The sequence below is a fragment of the Apteryx mantelli genome, chromosome 2 (genome assembly GCF_036417845.1).
Source record: "Apteryx mantelli isolate bAptMan1 chromosome 2, bAptMan1.hap1, whole genome shotgun sequence".
NCBI lineage: Eukaryota > Metazoa > Chordata > Aves > Apterygiformes > Apterygidae > Apteryx > Apteryx mantelli.
This window is the reverse complement of record NC_089979.1, coordinates 92,172,884-92,196,169: the sequence shown is the minus strand read 5'-3', so window position 1 is coordinate 92,196,169 and position 23,286 is coordinate 92,172,884. Positions and strand designations below refer to the sequence as shown.

The 23,286-nt window shown below is 43.2% G+C and overlaps 1 protein-coding gene across 1 annotated transcript in view; it reads left to right on the top strand.

The window, feature by feature from the left end:
* The first annotated feature begins 8,553 nt into the window (after nucleotides 1-8,553).
* ADCY2 (adenylate cyclase 2) overlaps nucleotides 8,554-23,286 on the top strand; it is a 197,547-nt gene continuing 182,814 nt past the window's right edge. The window contains exon 1 of the mRNA XM_067291033.1: nucleotides 8,554-8,772. Within this exon, the coding sequence (XP_067147134.1) occupies nucleotides 8,554-8,772 (219 nt within the window). The remainder of the gene's footprint in view (nucleotides 8,773-23,286) is intronic.

Sequence of the window (23,286 nt, the reverse complement as noted above, 5' to 3'; positions counted from 1 at the left end):
CTGCTGTTAATTTTATAATATTCTTGGCTCCAATAAAGTGAGTTTGGGCTCATGTTTTTATAATTATCATGCTACTATTTATTTTATGGCCAATTACTATTTTGCTTCAATTGAGAAGGCAATACTTTAAATTGGTTTTGGCTTAATCTTATTAAGCAGGACAGAACTACACAAGAGTTGAACATCATTCCAGATTTGGATTTTAAGTACATTTTGGCTGTTTTTTGCCCGTGTGCCAAAGCTATTGTGTCTGTCCCATGCCTGCAGAAGTGCTGCATTTCTTCTTCTCAGTCTTTCATGGGATAGCTTCAATATATTCTGACTGGCCATAGTCTCCCTTCAGAGATGGAGCTGGGACTGCTTCCTTTTGAACATACCTCTGTAAAACTACTTAGTGACCTTAGTAAAAATGTGTTAACCACAGCAGCTGGTTTCCAGAATCATGTGAAGCAGTAGGAGGTAATGGTTACAATTACTTATTTGATAAGAGTGCCCAGCTGACAGTGGGAAGTTGTAAGAACTGGTAATGTTCCAGGATCTATGCTTGGGGAATTCTGCCACGAGCAATGGTTCCCCAGATTTTGGAACAAGTATTGCTTCTGGAAAGATGCTGAAACTGAAATACTACTGAGAACAAGAAGGGACTCTGACTGTGAAGTTCAAGTCAGGATGCCTCCAGCAGGTGAATGCAGCCAGGGAAGTACGCATGGGATGTGGCTATGGAGGATCCTCTTGTATCCCTCCTGGGAAACCTGCATGCTCGATCACCTCTCTGAAATGCCTGTACACCAATGCATGCAGCTTGGGGAACAAACAGGAAGAACTAGAGATCTGTGTGCAGTCGCAGGGCCATGATCTCATTGCCATTACAGAGACATGGTGGGATAGCTCGCATGACTGGAGTGCTGTCATGGATGGCTACGTGCTTTTTAGGAAAGACAGGCCAGGAAGGCGAGGTGGTGGAGTTGCTCTTTATGTGAGAGAGCAACTGGAATGTATTGAACTGTGCCTAGGGGTGGATGAAGAGCGAGTCGAGAGCTTATGGGTAAGGATTAAAGAGCAGACTAACATGGGTGACACTGTTGTGGGTGTTTACTACAGGCCACCTGATCAGGAAGAGGAAGTCAATGAGGCCTTCTACAGACAGCTGGAAGTAGCCTCACGATCCCAGGCCCTGGTTCTCATGGGGGACTTCAACCACCCTGATATCTGCTGGAAAGACAACACAGCTAAGCTCAAACAGTCCTGGAGGTTCCTGCAGAGCATTGATGACAACTTCTTGACAGAGGTGGTGGAGGAGCCAACAAGGAGAGGTGTGCTGCTGGACTTCGTACAAACAAACAAAGAAGGACTGGTTGAAGATGTGAAGGTTAGTGGCAGCCTTGTCTGCAGTGACCGTGAGATGGTGGAGTTCAGGATCCTGCGAGGAGGAGGCAGGGCACTAAGTAGGATGTCAACCCTGGATTTCAGGAGAGCAAACTTTGGCCTCTCTGGGGACCTGCTTGGAAGAATCCCATGGGATAGGGCCCTAGAAGGAAGAGGGGTCCAAGAGAGCTGGTTAATATTCAAGGATCACTTCCTCCAAGCTCGAGATCGGAGCATCCCAGTGAGCAGGAAGTCGAGCAAAGGAGGCAGGAGACCTGCATGGATGAAGAAGGAGTTCCTGGCAAAACTCAACCGGAAGAAGGAAGTCTACAGAAAGTGGAAAGGGGGACAGGCCACTTGGGAGGAATATAGGAACATTGTCAGAGTATGCAGGGATGTGACGAGGAAGGCCAAGGCCCATTTGGAATTAAATCTGGCAAGGGATGTCAAGGACAACAAGAAGGGCTTCTTCAAATACATCAGCAGCAAAAGAAAGACTAGGGAAAATGTGGGTGCCCTGGTGACACAGAGAAAGCAGAGTTACTGAATGCCTTCTTTGCTTCAGTCTTTACTGTTAAGAAGAGCCCTCAGGAATCCCAGACCCTGGAGGCAAGAGAGAAAGTCTGGAGAAGGAAGACTTTCCCTTGGTGGAGGAGGATTGGGTTAGAGATCATTTAGGCAAACTTGACACCCACAAATCCATGGGCCCCAAAGGGATGCACCCATGAGTGCTGAGGGAGCTGGTGGATGTTATTGCTAGGCCACTCTCCATCATCTTTGAAAGGTCATGGAGAACAGGAGAGGTGCCTGAAAACTGGAAGAAAGCCAATGTCACGCCAGTCTTCAAAAAGGGCAAGAAGGAGGACCCGGGAAACTCCATGCCAGTCAGCCTCACCTGCATCCCTGGAAAGATAATGGAGCAGCTCATCCTGGAGGCCATCTCCAAGCATGTGGAGGAAAAGAAGGTGATCAGGAGTAGTCAGCATGGCTTCACCAAGGGGAAATCATGCCTAACCAATCTGATAGCCTTCTATGATGGAAGGACTGGCTGGGTAGATGAGGGGAGAGCAGTGCATGATGTCCACCTTGACTTCAGCAAGGCTTCTGACACTGTCTCCCATAACATCCTCATAGACAAGCTCAGGAAGTGTGGGCTGGATGAGTGGACAGTGAGGTGGATTGAGAACTGGCTGAATGGCAGAGCTCAGAGGGTTGTGATCAGCAGCACAGTGTCTAGCTAGAGGCCTGTAGCTAGCGGTGTCCCCCAGGGGTCAGTACTGGGTCCAGTCTTGTTCAACTTCTTCATCAATGACCTGGATGAAGGCACAGAGTGCACCCTCAGCAAGTTTGCCGACGATACAAAACTGGGAGGAGTGGCTGATACCCCAGAAGGCTGTGCTGCCATTCAGAGAGACTTGGACAGGCTGGAGAGGTGGGCGGAGAGGAACCTCATGAAGGTCAACAAAGGCAAGTGCAGGGTCCTGCACCTGGGGAGGAATAACCCCATGCACCAGTACAGGTTGGGGGTTGACCTGCTGGAAAGCAGCCCTGCAGAGAAGGACCTGGGAGTGCTGGTGGACACCAAGTTAAGCATGAGGCAGCAATGTGCCCTTGTGGCCAAGAAGGCCAATGGTCTCCTGGGGTGCATCAGGAAGAGTGTTGCCAGCAGGTCGAGGGAGGTGATTCTCCCCCTCTCCTCAGCCCTGGTGAGGCCACATCTGGAGTACTGCGTCCAGTTCTGGGCTCCCCAGTACAAGAGGGATGTGGCACTACTGGAGAGAGTCCAGCAGAGATGGCTACGAAGATGATTAGGGGACTGGAGCATCTCTCTTATGAGGAAAGGCTGAGAGAGCTGCGCCTGTCTAGCTTGGAGAAGAGAAGGCTGAGAGGAGATCTTATCAACGCGTACAAGTATCTGAAGGGAGGGTGTCAAGAGGATGGGACCAGACTCTTTTCAGTGGTGCCCAGTGACAGGACGCGAGGCAACGGGCACAAACTGAAACACAGACACTTCCATCTGAACATGAGGAAAAACTTTTTCACTGTGAGGGTGACAGAGCACTGGAACAGGTTGCCCAGAGAGGTTGTGGAGTCTCCTTCTCTGGAGACTTTCAAAACCCGCCTGGACGCAATCCTGTGCAACGTGCTGTAGGTGACCCTGCTTGATCGGGGGGTTGGACTAGATGATCTCCAGAAGTCCCTTCCAACCTCAACCATTCTGTGATTCTATAATAGTATTGAATGAATGATAGACTGGGCCACTGGAGGTAAACTGAAATGTTTTTGGGAAGGGAGGTTTTGCGTGTGCAGGTTGAGTCAAGTCCTGGCACTGAATCACACCTTAAACATAGCTATTGTAGGCTGAAAGCACAGCTTGATCCTGCTGCAGCTACTGCTAACGAAAGGGGAACTGTAGAGCAAATGACCTATTGTGCTTTAGTTTGTGCCCATTACCTCTTGTCCTGTCACTGAGCACCACTGAGAAGTGACTGGCTTTGTCTTCTTTTCTACCTCTCATCAGCCTTCTCTTCTCCAGGCTGAACAGGCCCAGCTCTCTCAGCCTTTCCTCATATGAGAGATGCTCCAGTCCCTTCTTCATCTTAGTAGCCTTTTGCTGGACTCACTCCAGGAGCTCTATGTCTCTCTTGTACTGGGGAGCCCAGAACTGGACACAGCATTGCGGATGTGGCTTCACCAGGGCTGAGTAGAGGGGAAGGATCACCTCCCTCGCCCTGCTGGCAATGCTCTGCCTAATACAACCCAGGATCTTGCTGGCCCTCTTTGCCACAAGGGCACACTGCTGGCTCATGGTCAACTTGTTGTCCACCAGGACTCCCAGGCCCTTCTCTGCAGAGCTGCTGCGCAGCAGGTCAGCCCCCAGCCTGTACTGGTGCAGGGGGTTATTCATCCCCAGGTGCCGGACTTTGCACTTCCCTTTGTTGAACTTCATGAGGCTGATGTTGGCCCAATTCTCCAGCCTCTCAAAGTCCCTCTGAATAGCAGTGCAACCATCTGGTGTATCAGCCACTCCCACCAGTTTTGCATCATCTGCAGACTTGCTGGGGGTGCCCTCAGTCGCATCATCCAAGTCCTTAATGAAGATGCTAAACCGTACCGGACCCAGTATCGACCCCTTGGGGACAGCACTGTTGACTGGCCTCCAGCCGGAATTCGTGCCGCTGACCGCAGCCCTCTGAGCCTGGCAGTACAGCCACTTTTCCATCCACCTCACTGGCCACTTATTTAGTCTGTAGTTCATCACTTCATCTAACGAGGATGTTACAGGAGACAGCATAGAAACAGCGTTGAAAACCTGGCCAAAGTCAGCAGAAACAACACCTACTGCTCTCCCCTCATTCACCAAGCCAGTCCTCTCATTATAGATAGCTATCAGGTTGGTTAGGCATGATTTCCCCTCCATAAATCCGTGCTGACTAATCCCAGTCACCTTCGTGTTCTTCATATATTTGGAAATGGTTTCTAGGAGGATCTGCTCTATCACCTTTCCAGGGACTGAGGTGAGATTGACTGGCCTGTGGTTCCCTGGATCCTCCTCCTTGTCCTTCTTGAAGATAGGAGTGACATTTGCTTTCTTTCAGTCCTCAGGAACCTCCCCCAATCACCATGACCTTTTAAAGATTATTGTGAGTGGCCTCACAATGCCATCAGCCAACTCCCTCAGTACTCATGGTTGTATCCCATCAGGTCCCATCTTTGCACCTTGTCTTTGAGAAAGCATTCATGTATATAATTTATTTTAGTTTGAAAAGTAGTTTGAATGTTGTTATTTACCTTCTGTACTTAGATCCTGTTCTCCTGGAATCTATTTCAGAAGAGCATGTGAAGCAGCATCCTGCTTTTCATACTGTTGCCAAAGGTGTTCTGGTGTATGCCCTGTCACCTTTTGGGGCACAGTTCATAGGAATCCTGACCAGGTAGAAATTCTCTAGGTTAATCCATCTGCTGCTGTGGTGTAATGCATCTGACACATGGTTACTTAGACAAGCAGCTGTGGACCTCACCTTTTGTTCTGTGTTATGTTTTGCTTGTCTAACAGGCATGTAGACACTAGCTGCTCAAGGAGCAGAATGCTTGATGTTGCTGGAGTCCCAAAGCTGAACAGTGGATAGTTTTTTGTTATCTTAAGAAGTGCTAGCTTTGCTTTTTTCCCTTTAGGAGAAATGAAGTGGAATATAAGCCCAGACTATAAAATTCACTGCATCTTTCTTTTCCCTGAGGCACACCAACTTTCAAGCTGAGCCAAGTAAGGAGGCATATTGTAGGCTACCTAGGGAAATTGACCTCTAAAGACAAATGGTACCTCAGTTTTAGTAATGACATAGTTGTCATTCTACCATAATATCATTCATCCAATCAAATGCATCCTGGAAAAATGTGTTAAAATGTTAGTTACAAAGGATTTAGGTGTCCTGAGCAGTGTTAATTACCTTGTCCATATATAGAATGGTGCAGTCTTTAAGCACATGACAATGTAGTATTTTTCTACTGGACCTTTGCCTCTAACTACAGATCTGCTTTCTGGAAGAAAGATTAATGGGGGTTCCAGACATTAAGGTGTATGATGTTGCTAGCTAGGAATGTCCTAGGAGTTTGAAGAATGAATTCAAAGATGCAGGTGTCTGCTTTGGATAGGGCAAGTAGGGAGCATGAGTCCATCAAGTGGGCCAGATAGCACAGAGTAAAATGGGAATTGTAACTCAGTACTTCCTCTTGCTCAGTGGTTGAAGCACCTTATATCTTGTCTTTTCAAAGGGAGAGTTATGCTGAACTCATTGTTCTGGAAAGGCACAAGATACTACTGGGCAATCTTTGAATTAATAAAGATTTTGCTGTGGAATTATAATTTTATTTCCTGAGAAACTGCATGAGATTAAAATAATGATGAATTAGTTGTTGCAGGCATAAGATCTTGCTGAAAATAGCCAACAAATGACATGATCATCATAGTAAACTCTTTTGTGGAATGGTCTTTTCTGTTCAAGTTTGGAGAGGTGGGAAGGAGTAGAAAGCTATAAAAGCAAAATTATTTGTGTGGAGAAAGACAATCAGTACTGTAATCTATTAACATATTCTGAAAGTTTAAAATATCTTTCTTGGGGATGGTCATTGTATACAGGGAAGGGAGAACATGTTTTGTTTATTTAGATCTTTTACACTTTTGTAAGTCGACAGAGTCATGAAATTATTCTCGTATTTTAAATAACTAAATGTGTGATATTGGTCTTCCCATCCTCTGAGACCAAAACTCAGGTGCCTTCAAGTCCCAAATATTGTGATTTATGTTGTGATTTTGGTTTGCCTCTTGATTTTTTTAAATTCCCTTTGCCTATTTCACTGTATATGTGTGTGACAGTGAGGGTGGCCAACTCTACAATTTTTCAAGTGACTGCAAGTAAAGATTTTTCAAGTTGCAAAAATTCTCACACCCACCTCTACGAACTTCTTCCCAGCAATTAATTCTGCCAGAATGTTCTCCCCACATAAATTTGTGTTCATCCTTCAATCTTTTCACTGCTGCTTTTGAGAGTCGCTCACCTCCTCTTTCCCAGAACAGTGGGCGCAGTTGTAACTTTTCACTTCTTCCTCATCTGTTCCTTCTGCCCAAGCCACATATTTTAGGGGAAGAGTGAAAGCCAAGGAGCCGTTTTTTCCTTTCAGCAGGTTGAGAGGAACAGAGGTCAGGGAAGGCCAGGCCTCATTCATATTTCAAACTCTTTCCATCTAAGAACTGTTAGTGTCCAGATAGGGTTCAGAGCTGAAATACATAGTATTGTAGGAACCAGGTTTCTCTCCTTTTTTACACTGGTTCTTGATGCACGACTTTTTCTTCTGTATAAAAAAGTAAGCGGTGGATGAGAATGAAGGTCACCCTAAGTGTTAAAGGGGAAGTTTAAATTCATATCATCCTAGTAACCTGCCTTCTCTTTTACCATTGCTAATGGTTAGCCCTCAACTCTAAATGTCTCAATTATGACCACCTATGGTAGTCCCAACCTTCCACCTTCAGTAGTATTGCAGCGCCCCAAGTCCTTCTGGCTCCTTGCATTACTCCAGTCATCTGGAACCACCTGCAGGACATTTAGGCCCGGTATCACCCACGTTGCTTTGGTCTTTTCCTCTCCCTGGAGCGCTCAGGCAACCCTGCATCCTTTGGGAGACTAAGGATATGGCAAAGCTACAGCAGAGGCTGGAAAGTGGGCTGGAGAAGGCACAAAGTGATTTGTCCTGTGGGGAGGAACAGTCAGTGGGGGAGGAAGAGGAGTGTGTATGTGGTTCAAAAAATTTAACTGTAAATGCATGATGGATATTTAACTTCAGTAGCAATATTCCAGTTTGTTTCAAGTGCCTACTTTGTTAGGAATAGGTAAGCCATTTAGAATAAGGGAAGGGGTTAGATTAAAAAGCTGGGGAAAACATATGTTATGTCACTTCCTAACTTAAATATCTATTTTTTGACCAAAATTAAGGCATGATTTTTAAAAAGAAAATCCAGTCTTTGGGAAAGCTACCCAGTAAAACAAGATCCGCCAAGCCTATAGGGATAATTTTAAAGTGACTTTCAACCGTATCTCCCTCTTGCGTTGAAAGATGTTGCCGTGTATTGGTAAGGAGATGTAGCACGCTCTCGGAGCAGTCCCGGTGCCGTGTCCCCTGGTCCCCCGCAGAAGCGGCGAGGCTTGGGGAAGGGCCAGGGACAGCGGGAGGAGGAAGCAGCACGGCGGTATGTCCCTGAGGAGAGCGCCTGAGAGGCGCGGAGGCATGGCTGTCTTCCGCCGCACTTTTGCCTCCAAGAAAGACACCTGCACAAATGCTGCTGGCGGGGGCGCCGGTGCTGCGGGACGCGCTGGGAAGGCTGCTCACGCCCGGCCCAGCCTCGCCGCCGGGCGAGGAGGGGTGAGCCGGCCGCCGCCACCCCCCGAGCGCCGGGCCAGGCATGTGCGTGCGGGGAGGCGCTTCCCGGCGGCACGGCACGGCACGGCACGGCACGGCACGGCACAGCGCGGCACAGCGCGGCCTGGCTGCGCGGCCCGGCGCACCATGCCGCGGCCGCCGCGGCTCCTCCTCTCTGCCTCCGGCGCGGGAGCGCGCCCCGCTCCCGCTCCGCTCCGCAGCTGCCTGCAGCAGCGCTAGGGGAGGCGGGGGTTTGAGCTTCGCCAGGAGCCTCCGATGTGGCAAGAGGCGATGATGATGACGAGGAGACGCCGCTACCTGCTGGAGCGGGCAGAGCAAGCGGGCGGCGGCTGCGGCGAGCAGTCCCGCTCCCGGGACTGGCTCTACGAGTCCTACTACTGCATGAGCCAGCAGCACCCGCTCCTCGTCTTCCTGCTCCTCATCGTGATGGGCGCCTGCCTGGCGCTGCTCGCCGTCTTCTTCGCCTCGGGGCTGGTAAGAGACACCCTCTCGCGCCTCCTCCCCTCTGCCCCGGCCGGAGGCGGCGCGGTCGCCCCGCTCCTGGCGCCCGGGTTTCTGGCGGCGCCCGGCGGCGGGGCGCGCGAGGATGCTGCTGCCGCGGAAAGTTGCGGCGCTGCGGCCGAGGCCCTCGAGACCCGCCGCCCCGCGTGTGGCGCCCCGGGCTGCTGGAGCCGCGCAGCCCCGCGCAGGCAGCGGAGACCGCGGCAGCCAGCGCATCGCGCTTAATTCACTTAACTCTCTGTCTCTGTTTCCTTCTAACTGGCAGATTAGCCGGACTGACTTTTTTTTTTTTTTTAGTGGCAAGATTCAAAGCTTAAAAATACAGTCCTACAAGTAGCTGAAGCAACATTTTATGGCATATAAAACGGGTCTGCTTCCTTCCCCCCCCCCACTACTTATGCCATTTTCTGGCGTTTGACCCATTTTTTCAGGAAAGCCTTTGGGGCAGCACAGCCTTCATTTCCTTTCCAAGAAAACAAAAGTTTCATCTGGCAGATACCTTTTCTGCATCTCGACTGCGGGGCTTCCAGCCTCTGGGAAGAAAAATATGTCACGACAGCAGCTGACAGTTGGTATCAGTTTATCCCACCCAGAAATCTGTGGCATTTTGCCCTTGTGTTGAAAGCAAAGGAAAAGCTGCAGAGGGCAGTAAAATTCTTGCTCCTTAGAGTTTTCCTGCAGTTAATAATTCAAGGCAGGCTATTTGCATTACTGTATACCTCTGAAGTAAAGAACGAGGGCTTGCGGAGCTTCCAGTTTTGAGGTTTTGGTGGGGTTGTTTTGGTCATCTTTTGGTCTTCTGAAAAACCTAACATTTATTGAATACAGCTGATAATGGCTAAGCAAAGATAGAGTAGGTTAGTGTAATCAAGGGGATTCTCTTTTAGAGGCATTGCATATAACAGGGTATGCTTAAACAGATAGAGAATCCTACTTTCTTGCTTGTTATGATCAAACTTTTGTCTTAAAAACAGCAGGAAACTGTTGCAGGATGAGATAAATATAACTGCTCGTTTTTGTCCCTGTAGGTATTTGTATTGTTTTTTATGCTTTTTGTTTAAATTGCCATTCATGCTAATTGCAGACCGGGTGTAAAAAAACTGAGGTGAAGCCAGAAATAATGGTGGTGGTTAATGTTTCAGTCGTTTAATGCCTAAATGTTTCAGTTTTGGAGCTCCTCATCCACAACACAAATTAAACTGCTTATCTCATTCTGGGGTGTTAACACTTCTTCACATCATGGTTCAGGGTATTTATCCATCAGGGCTGAAGGGACTTCAGGGTATTTATCCATCAGAGCTGAAGGGACCAGTGCTGGAGAAGGAGGTGCATCACGTGCCTGGGCTGAGGCACAGTTAGGTGTGGAGACATACATAATACTAACATTAGCCTAGAGTCAAGGTAACAGAACTTGAGCTTCATAGGGTTTAGCACGAAAATTCATACCTTTCAGTCATGGTACGATCTAGAGCTTGTTATTACAAATTGCACAAACTTATTTTCATAATTCTATTTCTTAAGGAAAATTATTTAAAACAACAATGGTGGTATAACAGCGGTTCCAAACTGAAGGACTACTGTGAGGGAGACAAAGCTGCACACTGGCAGAGTCTTGCCATGCGTTACAGCTTCAGAAACAGTGAATTTTCTATTCAGTCTACTTCGGGAATTCCAGACATACCGGAAAAGGAAAAATACTTTTTGAACCTTTTTCCTGAGCCTTTATCTTCCTGTGGCTGACAACTGGAAAGGGTGAGTGGGGAGGGAGGTGGCATTCATCCTCAAAGTTTGCAATCAGCAGATGAAAGTAATTTCCAGGCAGGGAGAAAACTTGCCGTTACAGACTTTCAGCCACAGAGTATTGGAGAAAATCCTTTGGATTGCTGCCCAGATGTTCACCTAAAAGCATTTTGTTACAGTCTAGTCCTGGTTTTATTTGTGATTAAAATATTCCTAAAGGTTTAAATCTGTTTCTCCCGCATCTGATTTAAGAATGGATACGCTTTTTATATAGCTGTGGAGTCATAGTCACTTTTTTGTGCCTGATAATATGAAAAGGTCTGAGCAGTTATGAGAATCTGCGCTATAAAAGCCAATATTAATATCTTTATTTTGTACATCCAGTATGTGATTGTTTTGATGGAATATGTAATTTTTTAAAGGAGGCACAATAGAAGTGATTTGGAATATTTCTGTGAGGATCCGTGCTATGTATCTGATGTTAAAGGAAATCTTTCTTAACAGTTGTTTCCTTTAGATTTCATACAAAGCAATTAAGATTTTACTGAAAATTACTGAGGCCTATTGTGGAAACAAAATTCCAAAGTGACTCACTGTAACACTTGATTCATATTTCTCATTTTTATTTCAAGGGACAGCTTAGGACTTGAAAAGTGGGATCAGACATTGTTAGAAAAATGGAAGTTCATGAAGTATTAAACATTTTTATGGACTAGGCCTTCTTTTTTTAAAAAAAACCCACCTACGTCAACTAATAGAAATGAGAGGCTTTCCTCCTATTTTAAATTTTTATTAGTTTGTTAAAATAGATCACTGTGATGTAATGATATGTCTCAGATGCCATCTTTTCTTTTTGGTAATGTATTCTTAACTGTTCTTTAAACACAACCAACCACACAGGGATGTATTCCACTTATTCAGCTATTTCAACCTGCCAGCACATCAGCTGTAATCTTCCTGATTTCAGATGAAAAATTTAGAAAAGCTGTTACAAAATTATAGTAAAATAGATTACTTATAAAGTATGTCTGGAAATCTGATTATGTTAACTAGACAATGTACTGCTATTTATTTTTACTGAGATAGGTTTCTTTGGAGGTTTTATTTTTCTTTGTTTCAGAAGAATATTGTGATTTTGACCTTTGGATTTAGCCAGTCTGTATCTCCTCACACTCTAACTGTAAGATTTCCAGAGGCTGCTCTAAAGATGACCATTCAAAGCTTGGAGTTTTAAATAATGCAATGATAGTATCAGCCTTTTGAACTTCCTGTGCTAAGGTATCTTCTGTATTTCTCCGTACCTGGCAGGAATTGAAAACTAGCAAAATACAATGTGTAGGACGAACTCATTTCCCTCCACTCCCTTCCTCTTTTTAGTGCTAAAAACTTGTCACCATTTTTAGTGGTATTCAGAATGGTTTTGTCTCTGGCCAGGGCATCCCTATTATAATTGCAACTTGTAGGAAAATACTTGAATTATCCAGTCTGCTGCTAGATATGTATTTTTTTCCTTGGGGGCTGGCTCTTGCTCTCAAGACTTCAAACCTACTATGCAGTGCTTACCTGTGACACTAGTCCGTGACCCGTCCCTGTTTTGCAGAATCCTTGCTGCCACGTGTGACCTTGCAGTTAAGCTCCTAAGACGTGATTGTTATGTGCTCGAGTTTGTTGGTGCAGAGCTGCATTCCTCTCAGTGGTATCGCTGGTCGGCTGAGTCATGTGTTGAGTGAAAAGTGTTTCTACAGTGTGGCTTTCTGATCATTCCCTGTTCAGAAGCACCATGAGATGGGTTTGTGTGCATTTTAGCTGGTTCGTGTTTGTCTGTGAAGCAGAGGTATTACCTGTCCCCCAAACTGCTGCTTCTAAGTTCCTGCAAAGTTCATAATCATGCTGGTAGGCCCAATTATGATTCCTCATTTTACTGATTCATAAAGTTAAGAAACAAAAGATTGGCCACATATCTACATCGCTGACCTTCCCAAATAACTTCTGTAGCAAAAATGGGAGTAGTGAATCATTGCTACAGGAGAAATAATATTAACTAGGGAAGTAGACCTGCAGCTTGGCAGGTGCATATTCTGCCTGGACTGGATTTCTGGCTCCAGACTTGCTGGATTTACCGTAGCTGATCCCAGTATGGAAACAGAGGTAGCTGCCTCATTCTGAAGGAACACAGGCAGTTTTTTTAGCTGCCAGGTTGGCAGGCGATCATCTGTGTGCACAAAGAGGAGGATCCGGGGAATCCAATAAGCCTCTTGTGGTTTGAACTGGGGAATGCCATTTCTTTGGGCCCTTGGTCAGTATGAGAACAAATCTTCCTTTCCTCTGATTGGTGTTACTCTATCTAAAAGAAATCCTTGCTGCTTCTGGTAAAAACTGGACATCAGCCAAACCTAGAGCTCTGCCAGATTTTCATGATGAGGATCTCATTCTGAAACAGGGGAAAAACACCCTTCAAGTCCATGTGGAAAAAAATAACTTTGAATTGCAGATGGGGAAACATGTCCCATCATTCTGATTGCAGTGTCTCAAGTGGTTCGGTGTCTGCAGCTGGGCCTCTGCTGCATGCCTCTGGTAATGTTCCTATCAGTACTCTGAGTCTGAAAAACTCATCCACCCACACCAAAAGGACACCACACTGACATCTTGGTGGTGTTGTGCCCCCTGTTCATGAGATACTCTGTTATAACCTATGTGCAAGGAGTAAGAGGCCAGCTGTATTGTAAGTTCATGTGAACTCTCAATTTCAGGACATCTTTGAGGTCAGACCTGTACAGTTTAAAGCTCTTGGTGCAAGAGCACTAAACTATCTTCCCAAAGGCCAAGAGCACCCAAGGTTTGAAAGCATTGCTTGAATCCTTGCAGACTGAAAATAGGGTAAAGCATCTGCTATTTTCAAGCTCTAGCATATCCATTCCCCAAAAAAGAATACTAAGGCACAGCAAAGTTAATGGGAATAGGAAAAGCCTCACCAATTGAAGGACAAGCTGAGACAGGACTGTTGCATGCTTGATTATGTGGGTTTTGTGCCCAAGAGATATCCCACCTCTCTTAAACTCGTTCTGCCAAATCATTGGTGCTATGAAGATGAGGAAGATTTCAAAACAAAAATTATTGTATTTATAATGCATTTTCTTTCCATAATTCCAGCTATAATTGAGCATACAGTTATGCTTTAAAGTCCCCTCCCTATTAAATTGTTCCATGAGGGAATCCTGTGGTTCTAAATTTTTTCTTGTCACAATATATTTTTCCAGGTATGTAGTTGCTGCCTTATTTTGCACCTATAGTTGTTGCATATTTGGTACAGTCTTGGGATATTGCCATCCCTGCCTAAAGCTCCAGTAGTACCTTCAGTTGTCTGAGCATAGCCAATATTACCTCTTGAACCAGGCCCACAAGAGTTTCTGCTTTTTCCTAGCTTTCTGTCTGGTTTCATTCCTAGATAAGTCAGTCTGTCCTTTTCTTTGTTTCATTTGCTAATGACACTCCCAGTACATCTGTGATTGCCTTGAATGCTACTAAAAGCTTGTCTCATTTGCTGGTTCTTAACCAGCCTGCAAAAAGAGAGCCATCAAGATCATGAGCTGCTAGTGGCAACCTCACTTTGCATACCTGTTTTGTCCTTTGTGTTGAATAACCTGAATGCTAAATAAGAAGTGGATCAAACTATAGGTATGGCTATGTTGGAAAAATTCTGAGCCTTGAGCTGTAATCTTGATAGATTATAGTTTTGTGGCTACTCTGGCGGTCCCTAAATAGCTGATTTAATGTCACAGATTGTGACTCAGGCCCTTGATCTACAGCTCATAATCACTACTGTGGCTGAAACAAATGACAATTAGTATATTGAACAGAGCTGTTGTTTACTGAGGTGCAGTGGGAATAAGAAAGATGATGGACTGGGTTTATGCTTGTCTGCTGTCTTTATTAGCATCAAACCAGGTAGGTGGATTCACAAATTGTCTATTGGCTATTTCATAGTGGATCTGCCACCAACCCTGTGAATACCTCTCTGATCATCTTGCCTCAAGTTGTTTAAATTGGTTTCAAGTTCCTTGTCATAAACTGATCCATTTGTAAGGATCTTAAAACTCTTGTAAAAATGGTGAATAGGTTTCTTAGGGTGAGCCTTCAAGAAGTGTCCTAGATTAAGGAAATTAAGCAGAGATCACAGTCCCTACATCTGTATTGTGAGTGAGAAAACTTCTCTTTACTGGGGTGGCAATCACTCTGGAATCGTCCAGACTGCACAGGGCATCACTCAAAGCTGGTAGCTGCATAGACTTTTAATAAAAATAGTAGTGCTCTGCAAATCTCTTGAGTGGTTGGGCATGCCCAACAACAAATTGCAGCTGGACACCTGTAGTATTTCATCTTGTGCCTAAATTCCCAGTAATGGGCAAGCTGTGATGCCCCAAAAGTTAAGTTCTGCATGTTTCAAGAAGAACCGAGTCTGCTGAAGCCTTATCAATATGTTAACCTGTGGAAATGCCAACAGGTTAAATTTTTATTTTTCAGGGATCTGGACCCTGAAATAAGTCAATTAGCACAGTTCTGCACCCTTTTCCCTGCTTTCTCTCTTTCTTTGTGCATCCTCCTGATCTTGCAGGGAAAAAAAAAAAAAAAAAAAGAACTAGCCCCACATATTTTCCACTCCAGATCTTCTATTCTTAGATCTTAAATAAGCAACCTCCAGACACTAAATCTTATTCAGATCATGCTGGAGATTCAAGGGACTATTGACTCATCTGTGCAGAAGGGTGTAAGGTAGCTGTCTGCACTTCCCCTACTGGTTGCCTGGTTTTCCAAACTGTGTCTAAACATTTTCCTTTATCTCCTGTCTCTAAACGGAGATCTCTTGTTCTCAGTGGTACCTACATGATACAAGAGTCCCTTGCTGTTCCACATGGTTTTGTGCATTTGGGAGAAGCAGGGAGAGCAGCATCCATCATCACTGGCCTCTCAGCTTTGCCCTCAGGTCTGTTGTCTGGGCGTGCACTTCTTCCACCTTCCATGGTTCTAGTTCTGAAGTTACTCTAACCTGGAAGATCTGCTCCAGCGTGCAGGAGCTATTGCTTCTGGCTGCATTGCTCAGAGCATGCTCCAAAGGGCAGCTGGGGTTTCCCTTAAAGCTTCAAATGGCACCAGCCTTACATATGGTCATTGGATAGTCCCATGTGATCCAGTGTGGACTGATCACTTTCTAGAGAGCGCTTTTTCCTCACTTGGGTTTGCAAAAGTAGTTAGAACATGGTTTGTCCATATGCCACCTCAGGCAGTTGAACTATGTGCTCTGGGACCTCTTAAAGACCCCAAATGCTGCAGGATGCACAGTGGACCTGCCCACCGACTGGATAAATGGGATTACTGTCCTTCCATTTTAGGTAAAATTTCCCTGTCCATGTCTCCAATTTGCTATTATCTTGGTAAGCCCTGCAGGAAAATCCTAGGAAGACTCGATTCCCTGAGCACCTTTTCCAGCAGGATTGAATTCAAGCTGAAAACTCTTGACACTTTATGTCCTTTGGAAGCTGTGTTAGGAAAGCAGAGTCCCTTTGAATTTGGCTCAGCAGTGTTTGATAGTGCTTCTGTTATTCCTCCGTTATTCCTGAGATGGACTAATTGCTGGTCTCTGACACGGCCTACTCTGGCAGTCCTTTCTAGTGTCATGGTGGTCGAAGCGTAGTCTACTTTGGTCAAGACCCAGAAAGGGAGCTTGTCCACACTGTGGCTGGTCCTGTAGGCTCTGTCAGCACCAGTGGTAGCTTTTCCCAGAAGGTGCCAGGTCTCTCACTTAAGCTGGTTTTCTTTTCCTGTGAGTCCAGACAATTTCCAAACCTGACTGGTAGACAGTGATATTTTAGATAATTCTTTAAGCGAGGCAATGTCTGTCTAACTTTTAACACTACAACAATTTATCAGATTATTTTTGATTTCTTTGATTTTGAATATTTTCTTAACCATGTCTTAATACAATGTGTTAACAATAACTGGTTAAATAAACCCTCAACTAATATAAATAGAAATACTTGAATTTGTAAAATCTCATATGCTCTATTTCCTATGAATACATCTGAATTTTTTCTGCTATTACAGAGGTGTGATTTCGCTCAGTTATATTTCAAATATAAATTAACATGTTGGTCTTTTTTATTTGAAGTTTTATCATTATGGAAGTGATACCCATTGCAGAATTTGGGCCTGATCATGGAGTCAAAACTGAAATAAGAAATCTCTTTGGTTTGAAGCTACTTTAATTGACAGGTGTATGTGAGAGGCGAATGTGTCCTTAGGGGAGCAAACTTTAAGCACCTTTTCTGTGACAAGACTAACTGTGTTTAGTAAGTAATTGCAAAACCATATGAAAAAAATTGAAAAGTAATTACACAATGTTGGTAGTGACTTTTTGATATTAAATCTGTTTTTCATGTTATTTTATTATGCTGATAAGTTAAATCTGTGGAATATTTTAAAAGGCCCGGTAGAGAAATAAGTCTGAGCTTACCTTTCTCTTCATTAAAAAGCCCTTCAAAATGAGCACTGTTTCCCCCTGTATTGAAATTCATATATTCTTGTGTTCAGATTTTGTGATCCTTCCTTAAGCAAGTTCCATCTTGACATTTTTTTCTGATTACAACCAGATTCTCAACCTATTATGTCAGGAGTAAAGTGTTGAGTGAAAGCTACCTTTTAGCTTTGATTTGCAAGTGACAGTCAAAATGCATAGCTGTCAGTTTTGAGTAGCTCAAAGAACTGAACCAGTACTTCTGTATTTCTGACTTTTGTGAGTCTACATAGGTATGAAAAAAGACATAATTTCACCTTCAATATGTGTGACAGTGCAGTTAAACTGAAAAACATATCTTTGAGTCTTATGAAATAAAATCGCATAAATGTTTAACTGATGCAGCTTTTCCAAATGTGACACATTTTGAATATATTTGACTGGAAAGCAAACATTTTCATAAGTATCTTACTCAAAATTTATCTTCATGTACCACATTTGGGTATTTTTTATAAATAACAGTTGTATTTATTAGAGAGTTCCTTTGATTATTTGATTAATTAAGATTAAGATTAAGATTATTTGGATAATAACTGTAGGAAGGATTTTGAGAACATCTGAAAAGATCTAACTAAACTAAGTTATTAAACAACATTTTAGGAGAGGAATTCAGAACCAATGTGTTTAGAGTAAAGCATGTGAGGGTATATTGGTCAATACATTTAGTTTAAAAATAATTAAAGTGATATGAGTAAGTTCTAATTAGCTCTGGATACTGAAGTAATAAGTTAAAGTACAAGCTTTCACTCACTTTGCTGCTTATCTTCTCGGCCTTCTTCTGAAGGGGGCATTTCAGGGAGTAAAATGTAATTAGTCATTGCACTGTGGGACATGGTTTATCTTCTGTGACTGCCAGCTAGAGCTATTGGATAGGACAATTTTATAGATGCATGAGCTGATTGGGTATTGTAGCCTCTAGAAACTGGACTGGACCAACTTGGTTTTCATAGTCTATGAAATGGCTTAGGATGGAAGCAACTTTGGGCAGCTGCCAACCCGAGAGTAGATTCAGATGGTGCTAGGTGGCTGAAAGGTGCAAAAGTCTGGTTCATGTTCCCTGATCCGCTGCGGGCCCTCTGAATCACCGCTTATTACATAAATAATTTTATGCATTGGCAGATTTTATTAGACATGTGGTATACAAGAGGCGAGAATACATATCAGTGGAATATCAGGAGGGAGAACACTCCCATGTGACAAACGTGGATGTAAAAAGAAATAGGAGAAGCTGCTCATTATAGGAGTTACAGCAGTTTAGGCTGGGTGCATAGGGTTTACACCAGGCATTTTTATGTATACACAGAGATGCTGATTCCGATAATTATGTTTTTTGCAGGGACAGGGGTTGTTTTCTGTCCTCAGTATTCAAAGCCATACAATAATGGCAGAATAGTCACTGGCTCTTGGGATCCTCTAGCTACATGTTCGCGTGCAGGCAGATCAAGTGATGGCTGCTCCCTCTTGGTCTGAGATGGACAGTATCCTTAAATACCAGAATCAAAGGACAGTCGTGCTCTCTCCATGCATATGAAATGGGAGAAAAGAGTCCTTAAAAGCAAATAACATTACCCCATCCATATGCAGTGGCTGTGGTGCAGCTTTGACTACCCTTGCAAACCTCTTTTGTATCCTTTTTGAAGTAGTGTGGTGGGAGGACCAGAATTCCATACAGTATTCATTATGCATTGAGGTGGCTTTGGTCAGGATAGGTTTAGGCAACGGCATTATGATGCTCTCTTTTATTTATAGTTTTCCTGATCTGTTTTTTGAGTTATTTTTTGAGTGCTAAGGAGCACTGAAGTGATGTTTTTCATGGGGCTATTATAAACACCACGTTTCTCCATTTCTAAGTGTTAATAGTCAGCCAAGAGCTTGTCATCATGTATATAGAATTAGGATTGTTTTGACTGACCTGCACAACTTCACATATATCTCCACTGAATTTTGCCTGCTATTTTCTTGCCCAGTAGCAACTATTAAGAGGTCCTTTTGTAGATCTTCACAGTTGGCCCACGTTTGTCAGATCATTATTCACCAGTTTTTCCAAATTGATTATGAAGATGTTGAACATCACATACCGTAAGATTCCTGAGAATTTCTGTTGGCAACTTCCCTCCACTGTTAAAACTACCCATCTATACTTAGTTTTGTTTTTTTTCAACTGTTTCCTTATCCATGTGATAACTTTTAATCAATGGCAGCTTAGTTTAAATGTCTCAGGTGACAGACCCTCTTGAAAGCCTTTTGGAATAGATTGTCAACTGGATGCTCCATGTTGACCACTTAAGGAACTCCTGCAATATTGATGCATGAATTCTCTTTACAAAAGTCAAATATATTTATTTATACGCCCACAGTTTTTAACAAATTTGCCCAGGATAGATATCGGGCCTACTGGTACTTCCCTTGTTCTTTGAAAAGGATCCCAGGAAAGAGAGATGTGACATCTATCACCTTCCCGTCTTTAGACAGCTTGTGGTCTGAGCCTCCTATATTTATAGTGTTTTCAGGCCTCCTACAAAGACTGTAATCTCTTAGCTTCTAGCTTTACCCTCTCTGCTTGTGTGATCCTTTAACAGCTGCTGCATGGGACAGACATAACAGTGTCTAAATGTTTGGTCTCAGCATCACCTGCTGTTGTGGAACTTACCCAGTTCAGCTGGGAGTCACTGAAGTTACCTATTGTGTTTTCTTCTTCCCAGCCTTTCTTATCTCTGCATTTCATAGTGTCATAGGTAGTTTCCAGACTGGTTTGGTGATCTGTCCTATATGGCTATATATTTTGATAAATCTTTGCTGTTCAGCCTACTGTTTTTATTCATAAGGACTCTTGTTTGTTGATTTTCCTAGTTTGTTAATACGATTTTTAGTATGATTCTTTGCTTTCTTCAATGCCTTCAAAAGCATGGCTTTCAGTCTTTTCTGTATACTTGCTTCCCTGGAACAACACTATTGTGCTGATGGTCATCTTTCCACCAAGTTTTCAGTACGACTGCTGTATAAATAATGTTGTTAGCATCAGACATTGTAATACTTCTATCTTGTTTCTTAGGCTCTCAGTGTTTATATAGAAGCACATATACTTTAATTTGATTGTTTTATTTCTCTGCAGCCTTTTTAAAAAGTGAGTCTGTCTGTTCTGGCTTTTCTTTGTCATTTCCTTTCTGCTTAAGTGTAATCAATTTCTTTGGTTTGCTTGAGAATTACAGGTTTCCCATGACATTACCCCTTCTCTTAAACCATGTTTCTTTAACCTCTTCAGGTTGAACGTTTTCCTATGACCTTTATGTGAAGGGCCAGTAAACTCATTCTTTTCTGGTCTAGATGAAGGCCAGCTACCTTTTACAAGCTATCTCTATTCCCAAAGTTCCTCTGGTTTCTTTGAATCCTCTTTTTTACACATTTTCTTAGTTCCTTATTGAACCTTTGCTTTTTAACCTGTCTACATCTAGTATTGGGGACATTTTCTGGGAATGCTACCATGGTTCTCTGCTTCTTGACTAGCAACCAGTATTTTGCCTTCAGAACCCTTCTTTTGTGCTTTCTTATGTTATTGGTATTTGCACAGACTATGGCTTTTGACTCTTCCTCAGCACTTCCTAGGAGCATATCCAAACCCTTTGTGAGATCTGATATTTTGGCATTAAGCAGAGAAGTCTGTGATCTCTGGTATTTCAGACTTGGTATTCCTGATAAGCATTGCTACAATACTGAGGCTTGTGAGTTTCACTAATTACTATCAGGCAAATTTCAGTTGGAAAAATCTGGATGTGGTTATTTTTTACTAGGTAAGCGAGACAATTAACAACTGTGTGGAGTTAATTCACTAAACACAACCTACTGGCAAAAAGTGCTTGGCACTATAGTTGGGTAAATAGATGGTCACAGAGGTGTTCATAATAACCTACGTGATTGGTCACCATATTATTCCTGTTTGTGCCTGCATGCTAGCTAGGACAGATCCAGTAGAGGTCAAAGAACATGGTTTCAGCCATATTATTGCATTGATTCAAAACGCCACACTCCTCATACTGGAGGATTTTACTTGCACACATTGTTCAGGACTTTGAAGTATGAGAATGTCATATGAAAGGTTTGAATGAAGTCTTACAATACCAATAGAGTGTGTCAGTGTACTGAAAAATACAAAATGACCTAGAGGCAGCCACAAATCAAGAACTGTTTCTTGCTGATTATATCAATATGGAGCAACTTGGCAGCTGTAATGCCAGGCAGAATTACCTGATCCGTGTGATGTGCAGACTGCTGGTCTGATTGCTGACTATTGAGGAGTCAGATATCACTATGTGCTGACAGCCAATGTGGACTGCACGTCAGATTCGTTAATAGAGAGGGCCGAATTTCTCAAGACAGCAGACACCTTGAAACAACTGCGCGCGGAGCCTGATGCTGCTATCATTGCACTGCAAAGCCAAATGCAGAGTGGTGAATCAGAGGGAAAAAATCTCCGGCATGCCATTACAGAGGACCTCAGTGGAAATTGAGAGACACAAACTTCAGGAAGGTTTGATTAAAAGCACAGGTCAATCAGTTTGCTGCTAGTGTCCATGAACATGCTGCACAAAGCTCAATAAAAGATTAGGGGGGAAAAAAAAAAGCACAGGAGAAAGCATCTAACCAGGCAGCTAAGCAAGAAGCACAAGAAGGACTTTGTGTTATGAAAGAGAAATGATGGGCATAAAAGACAGAGGAGTTTTGATAAGTTGTGGATCCATAAGGTACCACATGGGCCTGGAAATAGCATCTGGCCTTAAAGATGCCACGCTGTTTCTGAAGCAAAGATGGACAAATAGTGATGGAACTGATGGAAAAGAAAGCTGGGATGGCTGGCCAAAACTTTTCAGTTGTTTGTCTTAAATGTTGAAGCTCAAAATGAAGCCATACAGCTTGTCAGCCAGAGCAGGGAGCGGCACCTCCTAATAAAATGGAGATTTTTCCAGCTGCCTAGTAGATGGCACACATAGCACAGTCAACACTATAAGCTGATCTACTAAAATATGAAAGCAGGAGGTGAGGGTCACACATAGCCAGAAGACTTTTGCAGCTTTTTAGCATCGTAGAGAAATATTTCTTGAGATGTTCAAGAACTGAAACACTGTCTGCCTTTATGAAGGGAAGGATGCCGATACGTCTTATGAAAATCCTTGTAGTTCTCATTTCTTTTGAGTTCTGGAAAAGCCTCTGCCAGAAAAATGGCCAGTTAAAGGAGGATGTCATGCTGTTTTGGTACAAAAGTCATTGAACTAATAATCCTTGAACACTTTTTTTTTTTTTTAATACAGTCAACTTTTTTGACAAGAGATATATGAAATCTTATATAGTTTTAATGTTTGAAGGACATTATTCACGTTTTTATATTTACATTTAAAAGAAAATGTTTCATTGAACTCAACAAAAGATGATTTGAATAGTGATTTAAAATAGTAAATTGTTTGAATTAATTCCAACTAAGCATGTGGTATTTTGGATCCCAGCAGGAGTCTCCTGTATATAGACTCTTGTCAAATTCCCTTAGTTGCACAGAATAAAGGAAGAAGTACCAAAAGAAAAAGAGGGACCATGGAAATAGATTTTATGCTAAAATGGGTGTTTCAGGTGCTCATTTGTTTGCTTTTATAGAGTACTTTATTAAGATGTGTAGCTTATATAAAACAGTTGCGTACTCTACAGCAGCTGTGTTTAAAATTAAACTGAAGGCATACCATTATCTGGAAAAGGAAAGATGAGCGAAAGTGATTATTCACATTTTAATGAGGATAACGAGACTATTGCATCTTTCTTATGAATTTACGGGGAGGTTGGAAAGATTTCTAACAGTAGACTTTTTAATTTCTTCAGTAATTAAAAGCAAAATAGAAAAGACTCAAAAAGGCAGCTGTGAGTCAAGAACCGCGTGTTGTCGGCTTAGCCACTATGTTGGAAAGTGTCGTGCTGGTATTTTAATGCCATTACCTTTTGTGTGTTTTAGTCTCTGAGACTAGCAATAGAAAACAAAGTGTGTTGTGGTTTGTTTGGTTTCGGTTTTACTTGGAAAGTGGTTAGGGAAATGGAATAGTTAGCCTTCAAGATTTCTGTTTGCATCTGACGTCCTCTTTGAACCTGCTAAGCACATCAATGTTTGCAAATGCTGATTGGGATTTTAGAAGTTTTAAATGTTT